The sequence below is a fragment of the Schistocerca serialis genome, chromosome 5 (genome assembly GCF_023864345.2).
Source record: "Schistocerca serialis cubense isolate TAMUIC-IGC-003099 chromosome 5, iqSchSeri2.2, whole genome shotgun sequence".
NCBI classification, from domain to species: Eukaryota; Metazoa; Arthropoda; class Insecta; order Orthoptera; family Acrididae; genus Schistocerca; species Schistocerca serialis.
This window is the reverse complement of record NC_064642.1, coordinates 491283208-491300229: the sequence shown is the minus strand read 5'-3', so window position 1 is coordinate 491300229 and position 17022 is coordinate 491283208. Positions and strand designations below refer to the sequence as shown.

The 17022-nt window shown below is 43.5% G+C and overlaps 1 protein-coding gene across 2 annotated transcripts in view; it reads right to left on the bottom strand.

The window, feature by feature from the left end:
* Window positions 1-17022, bottom strand: part of LOC126480784 (uncharacterized) — a 351871-nt gene that overhangs the window by 279597 nt on the left and 55252 nt on the right. For both annotated transcript variants that reach the window (XM_050104096.1, XM_050104095.1), the window contains exon 3: window positions 4444-4561. In XM_050104096.1, the coding sequence (XP_049960053.1) occupies window positions 4444-4561 (118 nt within the window). The remainder of the gene's footprint in view (window positions 1-4443; window positions 4562-17022) is intronic.

Genomic DNA, 17022 nt, shown 5'->3' with positions numbered 1-17022 from the left:
ATAATAAATCTATTGTGTGCAAGCATACAGATTACAACAAATTAGAAATATTGTGCAAAAGTATTATGCAATGCTAGATGCCTTTAATAGGTTCCACAATGAAACATTGTCTCGAAATTTGGTAGAAAATCCGAAAAAAATTCTGGTCGTATGTAAAGTGCACAAGCGGCAAGACGCAGTCAATACCTTCGCTGAGCAGTGCCGATGGTACTGTTACCGACAACTGTGCCGCTAAAGTGGAGTTATTGAACGCAGTTTTCTGAAATTCCTTCACCAGGGAAGACGAATGGAATATTCCAGAATTTGAAACACGAACAGCTGCTAGCATGAGTTTCTTAGAAGTAGATATCTCAGGGGTTGTGAAGCAACTGAAATCGCTTGACACGGGCAAGTCTTCAGGTCCAGATTGTATATCGATTAGGTTCCTTTCAGATTACGCTGATACAATAGCTCCCTACTTAGCAATCATATACAACTGCTCGCTCACCGATAGATCTGTACCTACAGATTGGAAAATTGCGCAGGTCGCACCAGTGTTTAAGAAGGGTAGTAGGAGCAATCCATCGAACTACAGACCTATATCATTGATGTCGGTTTGCAGTAGGGTTCTGGAGCATATACTGTATTCAAACATTATGAATCACCTCGAAGGGAACGGTCTATTGATACGTAATCAGCATGGTTTCAGAAAACATCGTTCTTGTGCAACACTGCTAGCTCTTTATTCGCACGAAGTAATGGCCGCTATCGACAGGGGATCTCAAGTTGATTCCGTATTTCTAGATTTCCGGAAAGCTTTTGACACCGTTCCTCACAAGTGACTTCTAATCAAGCTGCGGGCCTATGGGGTATCGTCTCAGTCGTGCGACTGGATTCGTGATTTCCTGACAGGATGGTTGCAGTTCGTAGTAATAGATGGCAAATCATTGAGTAAAACTGAAGTGATATCAGGTGTTCCCCAGGGAAGCGTCCTGGGACCTCTGCTGTTCCTGATCTATATAAATGACCTGGGTGACAATCTGAGTAGTTCTCTTAGGTTGTTCACAGATGATGCTGTAATTTACCATCTAGTAAGGTCATCCAGAGACCAGTATCAGTTGCAAAGCGATTTAGAAAAGATTGCTGTATGGTGTGGCAGGTGGCAGCTGACGCTACATAACGAAAAGTGTGAGGTGATCCACATGAGTTCCAAAAGAAATCTGTTGGAATTCAATTATTCGATAAATAGTACAATTCTCAAGGCTGTCAATTCAACTAAGTACCTGGGTGTTAAAATTACGAACAACTTCAGTTGGAAAGACCACATAGATAATATTGTGGGGAAGGCGAGCCAAAGGTTGCGTTTCATTGGCAGGACACTTAGAAGATGCAACAAGTCCACTGAAGAGACAGCTTACACTACACTTGTTCGTCCTCTGTTAGAATATTGCTGTGCGGTGTGGGATCCTTACCAGGTGGGATTGACAGAGGACATCGAAAGGGTGCAAAAAAGGGCAGCTCGTTTTGTATTATCACGTAACAGGGGAGAGAGTGTGGCAGATATGATATGCGAGTTGGGATGGAAGTCATTAAAGCAAAGACGTTTTTCGTCGCGGTGAGATCTATTTACGAAATTTCAGTCACCAACTTTCTCTTCCGAATGCGAAAATATTTTGTTGAGCCCAACCTACATAGGTAGGAATGATCATCAAAATAAAATAAGAGAAATCAGAGCTCGAACATAAAGGTTTAGGTGTTCGTTTTTCCCGTGCTGTTTGGGAGTGGAACGGTATGATTGTGGTTCAATGAACCCTCTGCCAAGCACTTAAATGTGAATTGCAGAGTAATCATGTAGATGTAGATTTAGGTGTAAATAAAATAGTTCATTATTGCAATGAAAGTCGCCTCAGCACCAGCAGCAAGAAAACAGCAGTAATGGATTTAACTCAGCACACATACAGACAATCTGTATATTGAGCAAGCAGTAAAGGAAACAAAAGAAAAATTCGGATTAGGTATTAAAATCCATGGAGAAGAAATAAAAACCTTGAGGTTTGCCGATGACATTGTAATTCTGTCAGAGACAGCAAAGGACCTGGAAGAGCAGTTGAACGGAATGGACAGTGTCTTGAAAGGAGGATATAAGATGAACATCAACAAAAGCAAAACGAGGATAATGGAATGTAGTCGAATTAAGTCGGGTGATGCTGAGGGAATTAGATTAAGAAATGAGACACTTAAAGTAGTAAATGAGTTTTGCTATTTGGGGAGCAAAATAACTGATGACGGTCGAAGTAGAGAGGATATAAAATGTAGACTGGCAATGGCAAGGAAAGCGTTTCTGATGAAGAGAAATTTGTTAACATCGAGTATAGATTCAAGTGTCAGGAAGTCATTTCTGAAAGTATTTGTATGGAGTGTAGCCATGTATGGAAGTGAAACATGGACGGTAAATAGTTTGGACAAGAAGAGAATAGAAGCTTTCAAAATGTGGTGCTACAGAAGAATGCTGAAGATTAGATGTGTCAATCACATAACTAATGAGGAAGTATTGAATAGGATTGGGGAGAAGAGAAGTTTGTGGCACAACTTGACCAGAAGAAGGGATCGGTTGGTAGGACATGTTCTGAGGCATCAAGGGATCACCAATTTAGTATTGGAGGGCAGCGTGGAGAGTAAAAATCGTAGGGGGAGACCAAGAGATGAATACACTAAGGAGATTCAGAAGGATGTAGGTTGCAGTAGGTACTGGGAGTTGAAGAAGCTTGCACAGGATAGAGTAGCATGGAGAGCTGCATCAAATCAGTCTCAGGACTGAAGACCACAACAACAACAACAACATACAGACAGATTCTGAAATGCAATTCTGCATTGAAACTATTATTGCTCTCAAAGAAAACTAGATAAAACTCCTGCAAATAACAATACGAAATAACTTCACTGGGATTCACTCTTGCCAAGCAAACTGGATAAAAATATATTAGTGATAAATACTCTTAGAAACTACTGCAATGATACCCTTGTATTACGGACTGATTATCATGCAGTGGTGTCTACCAGAATGAACTATGGAACAGTAGTATGGGATGCCACACCTTTACACATTTTTAAATTTGTGGAAAAAGGGTATTAGAATAACTTGTGGTACATAATCAAGAGACTCATGTCACATTATTTCCTAAAGCTTGCACATTTATGCACATTTATATTATGCACATTTATATTTTTAAATCAATCACGTTGGCCTGAACACAAAGTGTAAACTCTTACCTCCAAAATATCATTATGTGTAAAGTAAAGGTCGAGACGGGAAAAATGGAAGTGCTGTCAGCTGCATCTGGACATTACATGGAATCAGTAGTGACAACTGAAAATGTGAACTGGATTGGGATTTGAACCTGGGCTCTCCTGCTTACTAGGCACGTGCATTAACCACTGTACCATCCGGGGCACAACAATATTGCAACAACTGCGTAGACTATCTCGGAACACGTCACGGCCGAGCCACATTCCCATCGAGTGCCAGCTATCCATAGTCCCTGGGAACTCGATGGGAATGTGGATCGGTCATGAGGTGTACCGAGATACTCTGCACAGTTGCGATAATACTGTGTCCCAGATGGCGCAGTGGTTAACGCACTGGCCTAAAAAAGCAGAAGATCCTGGGTTCGAATGCCGGTCTGGTACACATTTTCCCTCATCACCACTGATTCTGCGTAATGTCCTGATGCAGCTGACAACAGTCGTCCCCTCCCATTCCTTTCCTTTCTTCCTTTCTCTACCTTCAATTTACATATCATGTATAACAGCTGCGGATTCTGCATGGTGTCTGTTCTTTCAGACACATCTGAAAGAATAGACACCACACATTCATGTAACACAAAATATCAGACTAGAAATAAAGACCAGTTTCATCTCATAAGTGACAGAATTGCATTATATTACAGAAACGTACTGTATCCACGACTGACACTTCTCAATGAATTGCCCAGCTCAGCCACATCTCTCCCCACTGTAAATTTTAAAGTCAGCCTAAAAAGAGTATTGATTGCCAGTCCATACTACTCACAAGACGAGTGTCTCAGTTTTGCACAGAATACAGAAATTTTCATACAGGTTTCATATAAGTAATTAGTATTATTTAATATAATAATTGCAAATACAGTTTTATTTCATTCACATCTAAAATAAATAACAAAGAAAAGTCTTTGTTGCCAAGCTGAAACTTTTCTACCCTCAAATCAAGTCTCTCATATAAACCATTTGATGTGTAAACCTGCCTTGACATATCACAGTATCCTGCAAAATGTAGTAACATAAAAAAAGTTATGAAATAACAAATTCAGAAAAACGATCTTTGTGTCATTCGATGTTGAGTAAAGTAGTAATTATTTTTATTATTATCATCATCATTATTATAATTATCTATCAGAGAAGCATACAGAAATTAATTAATTTACTTACCACTACACCCACTTTTAGGATCTTGTATATTTCTGAACTGTGCATGAGGCTTCAGTATGTCTCCTTGGTACAGTAACAGTTGCTCATTTCCTGATATAGTTGTAGTAGAAGATGACACCTGTTTAAATGCATCATCTACAAGTTATCGAACAATGGAAAGTTCAGATCAGAATACCAACAATTATGGAAATGACAGAGTGCTACTAGCCATAAAGATGACACATTAGGTTGCAAACAGGTGCTATGAAAAGACTAACATATTAAGCGCTTTTGACCAAAGCTTTCTTCAGGGAAAAAAATAAAGGGGAGGGGGGGGGGGGGGGGGGGCAACACATGCATTCGCACAAGCAAGCAATCTCATATACATGACTGCTCTCTCTCATTGCTCAGGCTAGACCGAAACTGAAATGTTTCGAACAGGAGCAACAATCCGTAGTGGAGCGGGGAAGAGGGAGGGATAATAGAGTAATAGGGTATGGGTGCGGGAAGAGGAAACAGTGGTGTTTGGCGTCTGGCGGACTATGCAGGGACTAGAGGGGGCAAACAAGGCTACCAGGTGCAGCATAAGGAGGCTATGAGGAAGGGAGGGAAGGGGAAAAGGGGGAGCAGAAAGGAGAAGACCAGAGAAAGTGGAAAGACTGGTGGTTGCTTTGACAAAGAGCAGTGCAGAATGAGGGTGAGGGGACATGAACTGGGAGGAGGTGATAGAATAAAGGGGCCAGAAACTGTTGGGTGGAGGGTGTGGAGACGGTAGGTTACTGTAGGTTGAGGGAAGATGTCAGGAGCGGAGAATATGTTGTAATCTATGTAGTTCAGGAAAGCTGGTGGTGAAGGGTATGATCCATATGGCCCGGAATGTGAAGCAGCCCTTGAAATCAAGCATGTTGTGTTCCGCTTCTTGTTGTGCAAAAGGGTGATATACTTTGGTCTTTGTCACAGTTTGGAGTGGCCATTCATCCTGGCAGACAGGTGGCAAGGCTACTGTGAAAGCAGGCCTGTTGTGTACCAGCTCTACTGCAATCATTGGCTAGATTTTTATATCGGTATGACTACCAACCAGCTATGTGACAGGACAAATGCCCACTGCCAAACTGTGGCCAAGAGCAAAGTAGAACACTCTCTTGCACAACATGCAGCTGAACATATCAGGATTCATTGCAATGGCTTCTTCACAATCCGGCCATCTCCTCCCTTCCAACAGCAGATTTTCCGAACTGCGCAAGTGGGATTTATCTTTACAACACATTCCCCACTACCAAAATCATCCTGGCCTTAACCTACAGTAACCTTGTCTCCACAACGTTCACCTAAAGGTTTCTGCCCCCTCTGTCCTATCACCTCTTCTCAACTCACTCTCATTCTGCACTGCTCTCTGCCAAAGCAACCATCAATCAGTCCCCCTTCTCTGCTCTCTCCTTTCTGCTCCCCCTTTCCCCTTCCCTCCCTCTCTCACAGTCTCTCAATGCTGTACCTGGTAGCCTTGCCTGTCCCCTCTAGTCCCTGCATGCTCTATTAGGCACCATTGTTAGATCTTCCCACAACCATACCCCACTATCTCTCCTCCTTCTCCACTCCACTATGGATTGTTGCTCTTGTGTGACACATTTCAGTCTCAGTCTGACTTGAGCAGCCAGAGATAGAGCAGTCATGTGTGTGAGGTTGCTTGCTTGTTTGAATGTGTGTGAGTTTTTCTCTTCCAATGAAGGCTTTGACTGGAAGGTTAACGCATAAGTCTTTTCGTTGCACCTGTCAGCAACTCAATGTGTCTTCTTTACAATGAGTAGCAATCTATATTTTCCATAATTTTTTGTCTTAAGTTGTCCATGCACTAAAAAAAAATCTATTTTTATGTACAATTGTAGTTCTGGAACTTTCATTTAGCCAAATTTCTTTTGATAAAAATAACACATAAGAAAAATGTGAGTGAGAAGCAAAAATGTATTGTTTTTGCAAACATTCACAACCAACATCTCCATTTGCTTCCGTGAACCCAAAAACACTGTAGAACATATGGTGCCTTGTGTTATTTGTTCCCCTTATTACCGAATTGAAGGTCATCAAAGGGAACAACAACCGTCTGTAAACTTGTTTATGCATGTCAAATATTTAAGTACATATAACTACCTTTGAAGCTAGTTGTTTATCACTGATGCTACTCAATGAAATAGAGGGATCACTCAATAAAATTATACAACTATTTTAAAACACTGAACATGGTATCTTACTTTTACAGTTAGGTACATATCACATCGTACTTTTGTCATCATATACAAAATAACAATAAAGATGATATTAAAGAACTAAAGCCAATAATTAATTCTTATCTGATGTAAAAGCCATAAGATTCCCTTCAAATAACAGAGTTTAATAATACATAGCATACCAGATGCCACACCATAATTTTTGTTGCAGTTCCTGACAATTTTTGTAAGATGCATTCAAAATGAGTGCGCCTTCCTCATTTGAATGTAGCTGCACTTATCGCTGTCTGCTGCCGACAAAAATTGGCAGACATGTTTGTCTAATGTTCTAACATTCTCAAAGGTGTGATATCTCTGGAAACACACACCTTTATGCAATGGTACTTCACAGAATTGGCAGTAGTATCTTGTTTCACTTATTTTACGATGCACTGCGCGAACTCTACAAGGTCGAGCTGGATATTTCTTTTTTCAAAAATGGCTCTGAGCATTATGGGAATTAACATCTGAGGTCATCAGTCCCCTAGAACTTAGAACTACTTAAACCTAACTAACTCTAAGGACATCACACACATCCATGACCGAGGCAGGATTCGAGCCTGCGATCGTAGCAGTCACGCTGTTCCGGACTGAAGCGTCTAGAACTGCTTGGCCACAGCGGCCGGCTTTCTTTTTTCCACAGTAGTCAGAATAGTATGTCCTTTCATGTCCCCTGACAATCAACCAGGTGGATCCTTAGCAGGTGCTCATTTTGTAGGTCAGATTGCTTCAATTTGCTGCACCAACTGGTTGATCACTTGTCCAGGCTCTTACAACTTCTTTTAGAAACGTTTTATATTTTTTGTGTACATCTGGATTTAGGTTTCTGTACATTTCGTATGCATTAAATGAAGCACAATTTATTATAAACTAAACTACTTTCTTTGTTCATTTATTGGTTTCACGCATTATCCCACAACACAAAAGATATTGATCAGCTCTGACCACACCTTTCATAAATTTATTGTACATCACAATACATTTTGGTTTCTGTATGATTTACCCTTGTCAATTTTTTTTTCCTGTCACAATTATGGACACATTGCGAACTGTTATTATCATTCTCACCTCTCTTTTATCTTCCCATACCTGCAGCAAAAAGTCACTTTGTCTTCCAAATGTATGTCATCTTTCTTTAAAGATTTGTTTTCTGTTTGTAGCCACTGAGGGAGACCTTTATTGATTCATAGTCTAGCACAAACTCCTGTTTTCCTTTCTATAAGTGTTTTGGCAATAGCTGTATTGTTGTAATAATTGTCTTGATAAATGTGGTGCCACATGCCAAGGTGAATGAAAGTCAAGAGTTAATAGTGTCTTGAAGCTTTCTTCCATCCCCAGTGTATATTTCTAGATTGGAGATATATCCACTTACAATTTCACAAACTAAACGAATAAACAAACAATATAAGATAAGTTTTCCAGAATTATAAGTCTGGAAATGAAGCCGCCCTCTCCATGGTATCACTGCTTCATCAAGAGAAAGCCCTGTTCAGGACTGTACACGGTCTGAAATTTATTTAGGAGATACTTTAGTACAGATTCAATTTTGTAGTCACTGTTTTCCTGACTGTTTTGTAAGGAATTGTCCTTGAAATGCAATGATTTCCATATCTGCTCAAATCGCTTTCTGCTCATTAGCTTGTCAAAAATCAGTGTCTCTATTACAGGATCTGTTGACCAATAGTCCTCCAAATAATCTTTTTTTATGTGTCCCATCAAGATAATCATGCCTAGAAATCTTTTCAGTTCAACAGGTGACATTCGTAAATTGGGGAGACTTGGGAGATTGTGTAAAATAGTTTTTGTTTTGTTTGTAATACAAGTTTGACTGTGTCAATATCTGATTGAACAATTCATCCAGTAGAAATAATTCCACAGTGCCTATAACACTTCTGATCTCATTGGGAAGGACTTTTACATCTGGAATTCCTTTAAATATTTCTAAAATAATTATCTTGTCCTCCACATGACTTTCAGTATCAGAAGCTTCGTCGTCTAAACATTGACAGTTATCTCACTTTGGCTGATTATATCCCTGTTGTTTTCTCCCACTACCACCTTCAGTAACATCATCTGAATCACTTGGAAGATCAGAACAAATGTCTGCAAACAGTTCAGCAAGAATCTCACTTTATATCAAATCTTACCGCATAATGCAACAACCACAGTACTGACTATTTCTTGGTACTGATTGTTGGCGGTGAAATGAAAGATTAAAATAAATTCATACTTTGCTCACTGCACTGAACCCTCTAGTTCATATATGTTACTGGCATGACCAAGAGGTCTCAAAAAGCGCGTAGAGAACAGAAACACATATTTATGTGATCCATTCACAATAGTTGGACATGAAAACATGTAAATCTGTGTGTTAAACACATTGCAGACTGACAGATCACACTACAAAAAGAATGATGTATTTGACATCAAGCAAAATTTTTTCAGTACCTGATTTACTTCCTTCCTTAGCACCTGGAAATTTTACTCTTTACTTTTCCTAGTTGCTATCTTTTACTTTCTTTGGAAAGGGTCTTGTTCCTGTTGTCCCTATCGAGGAGAGTAATAACCATATACCCTTCTTTTTTAAGCAGTGAAAATATATTTAATGTCATATTTAAGATTATCACCTACAAAGTGTCTCGTAAACTGATTAGCAACTGCTGGCAGAAGAACTTTACTACCAGTGTGAGTTTCACAGCAACATGTTTTGCAGCTATCTATAATAGACACTTTCTTTACCCAAAGAGAAATATTTTAAAAAGCTTACAAAATTTAATGCAAATGTTAAATAATGGGAAGTATAGGTTGGAATATCAATAACTATGGAAAGGATAGATTGCTACCCATCATAAAGATGACAAATTGAGTTGTAGACTGTTACCCATTAAACTTTCAGCAAAAGACTTCATCAGGAAAGAGAAACACACACAAATTCATTCACGGAAACACATCTCACAAACACATGACCCTATATCTGGTTGGTTGGTTGGTTTAAAAGAGAGGGGGGGGGGGGACCAAACTATGAGGTCATCAGTCCCTTGTTCCTAATAAAAAAATGCCGCAACTGTGAGAATAAAACAGACAAGACATATAACACAAAACAGAAAGAAAGGAAAAACCACAAGAATGAAAGAACAAAAGAGGACAAGGAAACAACAGAGAGACGCTTGAAACAGAAGAGAGTAAAACAAGAAAGCAATTTATAGTGGCTGGCCGACCATGAAAATAAAAAGGAAAAGCCAGCCATTCTACAACACATTAAAACTTCCACCCTAAAAGCACTAGGATGGAGGGCACAGAGGGACAAAGGACATGCGCTAAAACCTACATAGAAGTATAAAAACCACGGATAAGATGTAAAACTAAAGCTGCTGCTGAGGCACCATCGCCCAACACCGAAGGTAGATAGGTGGAACAGTTATAAGCCCGCCGAAGAGCAGTTAAAAGTGGGCAGTCCAGCAAGAGGGGGACAACTGTCATTTGGGAGCCACAGCAACAGAGAGGTGGGTCTTTGCGATGGAGTAGGTAACCATGCATTAGCCTTGTATGGCCAATGTGGAGCCGGCAGAGGACAACTGATTCCCTGCGAGAGGACTGCATGGAAGACCTCCACACATTCGTCGTCTCCTTAATGACATGCAGCTTGTTGTGCATACTGTTATGCCATTCACTCTCCCAAAGCCTGAAAACCCTGCAGCATACGACAGAACGCAAGTCAGCTTCAGAGATGCCCATCTCCAGAAGCGATTTCCGCATCACCTGTTTGGCAGGCCTATCGACAAGTTCATTGCCTGGGATTCCAATGTGACCTGGCGTCCACACAAACACCACTGAGCAATGGGACCGTTCCAGGGCATAGATGGACTTCTGGATGGATACTACTAGAGGGTGGCAAGGGTACCATTGGTCGATAGCTTGTAGGCTGCTCAATGAGTCGGTACACAGGAGAAATGACTCACCAGGACATGAGTGGATGTGCTCAAGAGCACGAGATATGGCTGCCATCTCTGCAGTGACACACTGCAGGCATCTGGTGAGGAGTGCTGTTCAATATGTCCTCTATGAACATAAGCAAAGCCTACGTAACCATCAGCCATTGAGCCGTCGGTGTAAACCACATCAGAACCCCGGAACACATCACGAATCGAAAGGACATGACAGAGGAGAGTGGCAGGGTTAATGCAGTCCTTACGGCCATGCAAAAGGTCCAGACAAAGCTGCGGCCGAGGCGTACACCATGGAGGCGTACGTGAACGGACAGTAAGTAGAGGTGGTAAAGGGAAGGACTCCAGTTCGGAAAGAAGGGACCGCACACGAACCGCTATTGTTAGCCCTGACCTGGGCTGTCGATGCAGGATATGGACCATCATGGGCGGGAAAAGGAAACGGTAATTCGGATGCTCAAGAGAACTACGAATGTGTGCAGTGTAACTAGTGAGCAGTTGTGCATGTCTGACCTGCAATGGAGGGACCTCAGCCTCCACCAGTACGCTGGTCACCGGACTCATCCTAAAAGCTCCTGTCGCTAGTCGAACCCTGCAATGGTGCACAGAGTCGAGTAAATGCATTGCTGAGGGCACTGCCGAACCATAAATCACACTCCCATAGTCAATTTGGGATTGGACAAGGGCTCTGTAGAGCTGCAGCAGCATAGAGCAATCTGCACCCCAATCGGTGTTGCTCAGGCAACGGAGGGCATTGAGGTGCTGCCAGCACTTGCACTTAAGCTGATGAAGATCAGGAAGCCACGTCAATCGAGCATCAAAAACCACTCCTAAGATTTATATGTCTCCACTACAGTGAGTGGATCATCATGAAGGTAAGATTCTGGGTACAGATGAATGGTACGGCGCTGACAGAAGTGCATGACACACGACTTTGCGGCTGAAAACTGGAAACCGTGGGCTAGAGCCCATGACTGCGCCCTGTGGATGGCTCCCTGTAGGTGCTGATCAGCAACACCAGTACTGCAGCAGCAGTACGAAATTCAGAATTCATCTGCATACAGAGAAGGTGAGACAGAGGGCCTGACTGCTGCTACTAGACTGTTAATGGCCACTATAAATAGAGACACTCAATACAGAGCCGTGCAGGACCAGATTCTCCTGGATATGGATAGAACTATGGGAGGCACCAACTTGCACACAGAAAGTATGGAGCGACAGGAAATTTTTGGATAAAAATCGGGAGCGGGTCCCGGAGACCCCACTCATACAATGTGGCAAGGATATGATGTTGCCAGGTCATGTCGTATGCTTTACGTAAGTCAAAAAGGACAGTTACCAGGTGTTGGCATCTGGAAAAGGCTGTTCAGATGGCAGACTCGAGGGACCAAGATTATCAGTGGTAGAGCGACCCTGGCGGAAGTCGCCTTGACATTGAGCCAGTAGGCCACGTGACTTCAGTATCCAACCCAACCAGCAACACATCATACATTCCAGCAGCTTACAAAGAACGATGGCGAGGCTGATAGCTATCCACATCAAGCGGGTTTTTACCAGATTTGAGCACTGGAATAGTGGTGCTCTCCCACCATTGCGATGGAAAGACGCCATCGAACTAGATCCGGTTGAAGATGACGAGAAGATGTCGCTTTTAGTTAGATGAGAGATGTTTAATCATATGGCTGTGGATCCGATCAGGTCCAGGAGCTGTGTTGGGGCAATGTGCAAGGGAACCGAGAAGCTCCCACTCTGTAAATGGGGCGTTATGAGAAGCACTTTGACGTGTAATGAATGAGAGGACTTTCCCTTCCAGCCGCCTTTGGAGAGTGCGAAAGGTTGGAGGGGTAATTCTCCGACACAGAGGCTCGAGCAACGTGCTTAGCAATAGCATTTGCATCGGTAGATAGCACACAATTTATGGTAACACCAGGAACATTGGTTGGGGTCTGGTACCTGAAAAGATGTTTGATCTTTGACCAGACTTTGGAAGGTGACGTATGGCTTCCAATGGTCGAGACATACCTCTCCCAACACTCCTGCTTCTGTCGTATGCTAAGTTGGCGAATGCAGGCAAGGAGCCGTTTAAAGGGTATGAGGAGCTACAGGGAAGGGAGCTGCTCATGCTGCTGTAGAGCTCATCAACACTCCTTAATTGCTTCAGCAACTTCCAGCAACCACCAAGGGACTGCCTTATGCCAGGGGCACCCTAAAGAGCATGTGATCGCACTTTCTGCCACAGAAACAATTGTTGTAGTCACCTGCTCAACCATGACATCGATTTTACTGTGTGGGGGAGATTCAACAGTGACAGCAGAGGTGAAAGTTTCCCAGTCCGCCTTGTTTAAAGCCCATCTGGGCAGGCGTCCATAGGCGTGACGCAGGAGCAGTGACAGGAAGATGGGGAAATGGTCACTACCATACAGGTCGTCATGTGCTCTCCAGTGAATAGGTGGGAGAAGTCCTGGGCTGCAAATTGATAAATCAATGGCTGAGTAACTACCATGAGCCACACTGAAACGTGTGGTGGCCCCAGTATTTAAGAGGCAGAGGTCGAACTGAGACAGTAAAGTTTGACATCTCTGCCTCAGCCAGTAAGCATGGTGCCAAATCTCCCTAAGTAGGAAAGGTTTAGGGAGTTGGTCAATCAGTGCAGCTAATACATTAAGGGGTATTGCACCATCTGCAGAAAGATATACACTGCAGACAGTTATTTCCTGTGTCGTCCTTATCCTGACAGCCACAGATTCAATAGGGGTTTGAAGGGGCACAGTGTCACTACATACTGAGATTAGGACATAAACACTAACTCCACCTGACACTTTATTACAGTTGCTACAGTTCCTGTAATATCTCTTATATCTGCGATGGGCAGGGGTCCGCATTGCCGGGAACCAGGTTTCCTGGAGGGCAATGCAGATAGCAGGTGTAAAGCCTAACAGTTATCGTAGCTCAGCCAGGCGGTGGAAAAAAACTGCTGCAACTCTACTGGAGGGTGACGTCATCGTGAGACTGGAAAGGCATGGAACATTCAATGAGGCAGTTTACACCTCAGGGTCACCTGCTGCCACCGACTTTTTGCCTGAGCAATCTATATCCATTGTGTCTGAGGGTCTGGCAACATCTGGGTCCTCAGTGGATGCCAGAATCTCCAAACCCACGCTCAGACGCAGAGCTTGTAGGTAGTGGTGGTGTGGGTGCCATCGCAATTTCCTTGGTCTTAGGGGACTTCTTTTTGGATTTCTCTCGCTGCTCCTTGGGTTTCCCTGGCCGGGAGGACTTCACTGGCACAGTCTCCGGGACTGAGGATGAGCGTGAAGCCCTAAGACCAGCTGCTTTTGAGCTCTTCAGCCACTGGTGGGTGTCACCTTTCCCACAAGCAGAAACCTGGGAAGGGATTGACCCAAGGGACCCCTTCCTAGAAAAAGAAGATGAAGAAGACTTACACTTCTCCGGCTTAGAAGTGGGGACGCACGTCCCTGATGGTTGGAGGGGTGTTGCTCCCAAAGTAGGCAGTGCGGGAGCAACAGAGGGGGAAATACCCCCCACCATCAAAGCTGGCAAGTGTAGTCTTCTGGATCTGAGAGGTGACTGGGATTGGCGGAGCTGATGGTGCCAGAACTGTTGTAGCGGCGGAATAAGATGATGTCGTACGTATAGGATGCAGGCATTCAAATTTTCTCTTAGTGTAGGTCAGTCTGTCCAGGGCCTTGTACTCCACGATTTTCCTTTCTTTCTGGAGAATCCTGCAGTCTAGCGAGCAAGGCGAATGGTGCTCTCCGCAGTTGACACAGATGGGAGGCAGGACACATGGAGTATTGGGATGTGATGGGCTTCCACAATCTCAAATACAGCGGGAAGACATATGGCCGAAATTCCAGCACTTAAAGCACCGCATTGGGGGAGGGATATAGGGCTTCACATCACAGCAGTAGACCATCACCCTGACTTTCTCAGGCAATGTATCACCCTCGAAGGCCAAGATGAAGGCACCGGTGGGAACCTGATTATCCCTCAGACCCCAGTGGACACGCCAGACAAAATGTACACCTTGCTGCTCTACATCGGCGCGCAGCTCATTGTCAGACCGCGAAAGAAGATCCCTGTGAAATATGATACCCTGGACCATACTTAAGCTCTTATGGGGCGAGATGGTTACAGAAACATCCCCCAGTGAGTAACGTCCGTGACTGGACAGAGGATGCTGTTTTGATCAAGACTGACCCAGATCTCATTTTGGACAATCCATCCACCTCCCCTTACTTTTCCTCTAAATGCTCAACAAAAAACTGAGGCTTTATCATCATGAAATATTCCCCATCAGCTCTTGAACATACAAGGTACTGGGGCGAATAAGATCCGCTGCCATCCTCAGCCTGAAATTCCTCCCATGGTGTGGTCAGGAAGGGGTTACGATTTGGGGTCGTACTTCGGTGTGTTGAATTGAGCTCATGAACACTTAGAGACTGCTGGTGTTTCACCACCAGCAAGAGATGATGGACTACACTTCATCGCGTGTCATCTGTCCTGATGCCACCCACTCTGAGCAGGGGCCCTCCCCACAGGCACCACCCAGCCACAGCAAAGACCACCTGGCAGGATGGCCATTGCTGGGAGTCCCGATGCCCCAGGGGGATGGGCACCCACCCCTTGGCATACATTGGGAGTTCACGGCACAGGTATCAGCAGAGTGATCCCTGTGTGGTCAGGGGGGCTACGACCAACAGGGTACATGGTGGCCCAACACAACAGACGGGCTATCATGCTGGATATCAGGTGCAAAGAAGTCCATGTTCATCATCAGCACAGAAAGTGACACTGCATAGTGCATGGTGGATGGTGGAAAACGCACCCAGGAAGGTGTCCTCGGTCAACAGATGGAGAATGAGTGGGACTGGAATGTGGCGATGAGAAAGTGGGCTAAAGATCTCAATGCACGATGGACACGATGCACCATGTAAGGTGCCCTTCCCCAATTGGCTCACTCTTTGGGAAAATTTTGAAGAATGGAGGTCAAACCCTACAGGGGACCATCACATAAAGGCCGAAACGTGTGGAACTCCTTTTAGTTGCCTCTTACTACAAGCAGGAATACCTCGGGCCTATTCTCACCCCCGGTCCCAATGGGGGTCCTATCTCTGGCCGCTCAGGTCAGAGTGAAACTGAAACTACCAACCGGCTACCCACCAATATGAATGCCCACTATCAAATTGTGGCCAAGAGTGAAATGGACCACCCTGTGGCACATCATGCAGCTATACATAACAATTGATTTTGATGGCTGCTTCACAACCCAGGCCATATGGATCCTCACCTCCACCACCAGGTTTTCTGAACCATGCAGATGGGAGTTATCCTCACAACACATTCACAAATCTCTAAATTGCCTGGCCTCGACCTACAGTAACCTGCTGTCCTCATAACCTCCACCCAACAGTTTCCTCCCATTGGTCCTATCACCTCCTCCCAACTCAGGCCCCACTCTCATTGTGAACTACTCTAATCTAATGCACCCACCAATCATTTTCCTTTCCTGCTCCTCTCCTTTCCACTCCCTTTTTCCCTCTCCTCCTCCTCCCTCCCAACACTGCACCAGTTAGCCTTGTCTGCCACCTCTATTCCCTGCACAGTCCAGCAGGCAACATTGCTATCTCTTCCCTCACCCATAACCTACTATTCCTTCCCCTTCCCCACTCCACTAGGTATTGTTGCTCCCATCCAAAGTGTTTCAGTTTCAGTCTGGCCTGAGCAGTCAGAGATAAAGGTCATGTTAGTCTTTTCATTGTGCCTGTCTGCAACTCAACACATCCACTTTATGGTGAGGAGCAATCTATCCTTTCCATAATTGTTAATCCAAATGTTGGTATTCTCTTTGTGAATTCAAAGGAAGTGAACGACAGTGTAGATTTACAGGTACCAATAAACATTATGAAAGAAACTGAATTCCCCTCCAAGTTAACTTAGTACAGTGTAAAAAGTGAAAAAAAAAAAAAAAATCTATAGAAACGAATGAGACATGTAGGAAAAACCAAGAAGTTTATGCTAAACTCTACAATGAGATGTGATGACATCATCCCTTTTCTTCTATTTATCATCACATCAAAAGAAAGTGGACAGAAAATTAATGGAAGAAGATTCTGTAAGTAGTCTGCTGAAGGGTGTTAAAAATCACCGCACTTGCTTATGTTGATGTGGCCCTAATAAACATCTCAAACCATAATCTTACAAAAATATTGCAAAATTATTATAAAATTGACATGAAATTTTGTCTACATATGAGTGAAGGAAAAACAGCACATCCTAGATTAGAAATCCAGATAAAATAAATATTTGGCTGTAGGTAATTTCATCTTCAAGAGAGGTGCATGATTTACATATCTAGGAAGCTCTATTAGCAA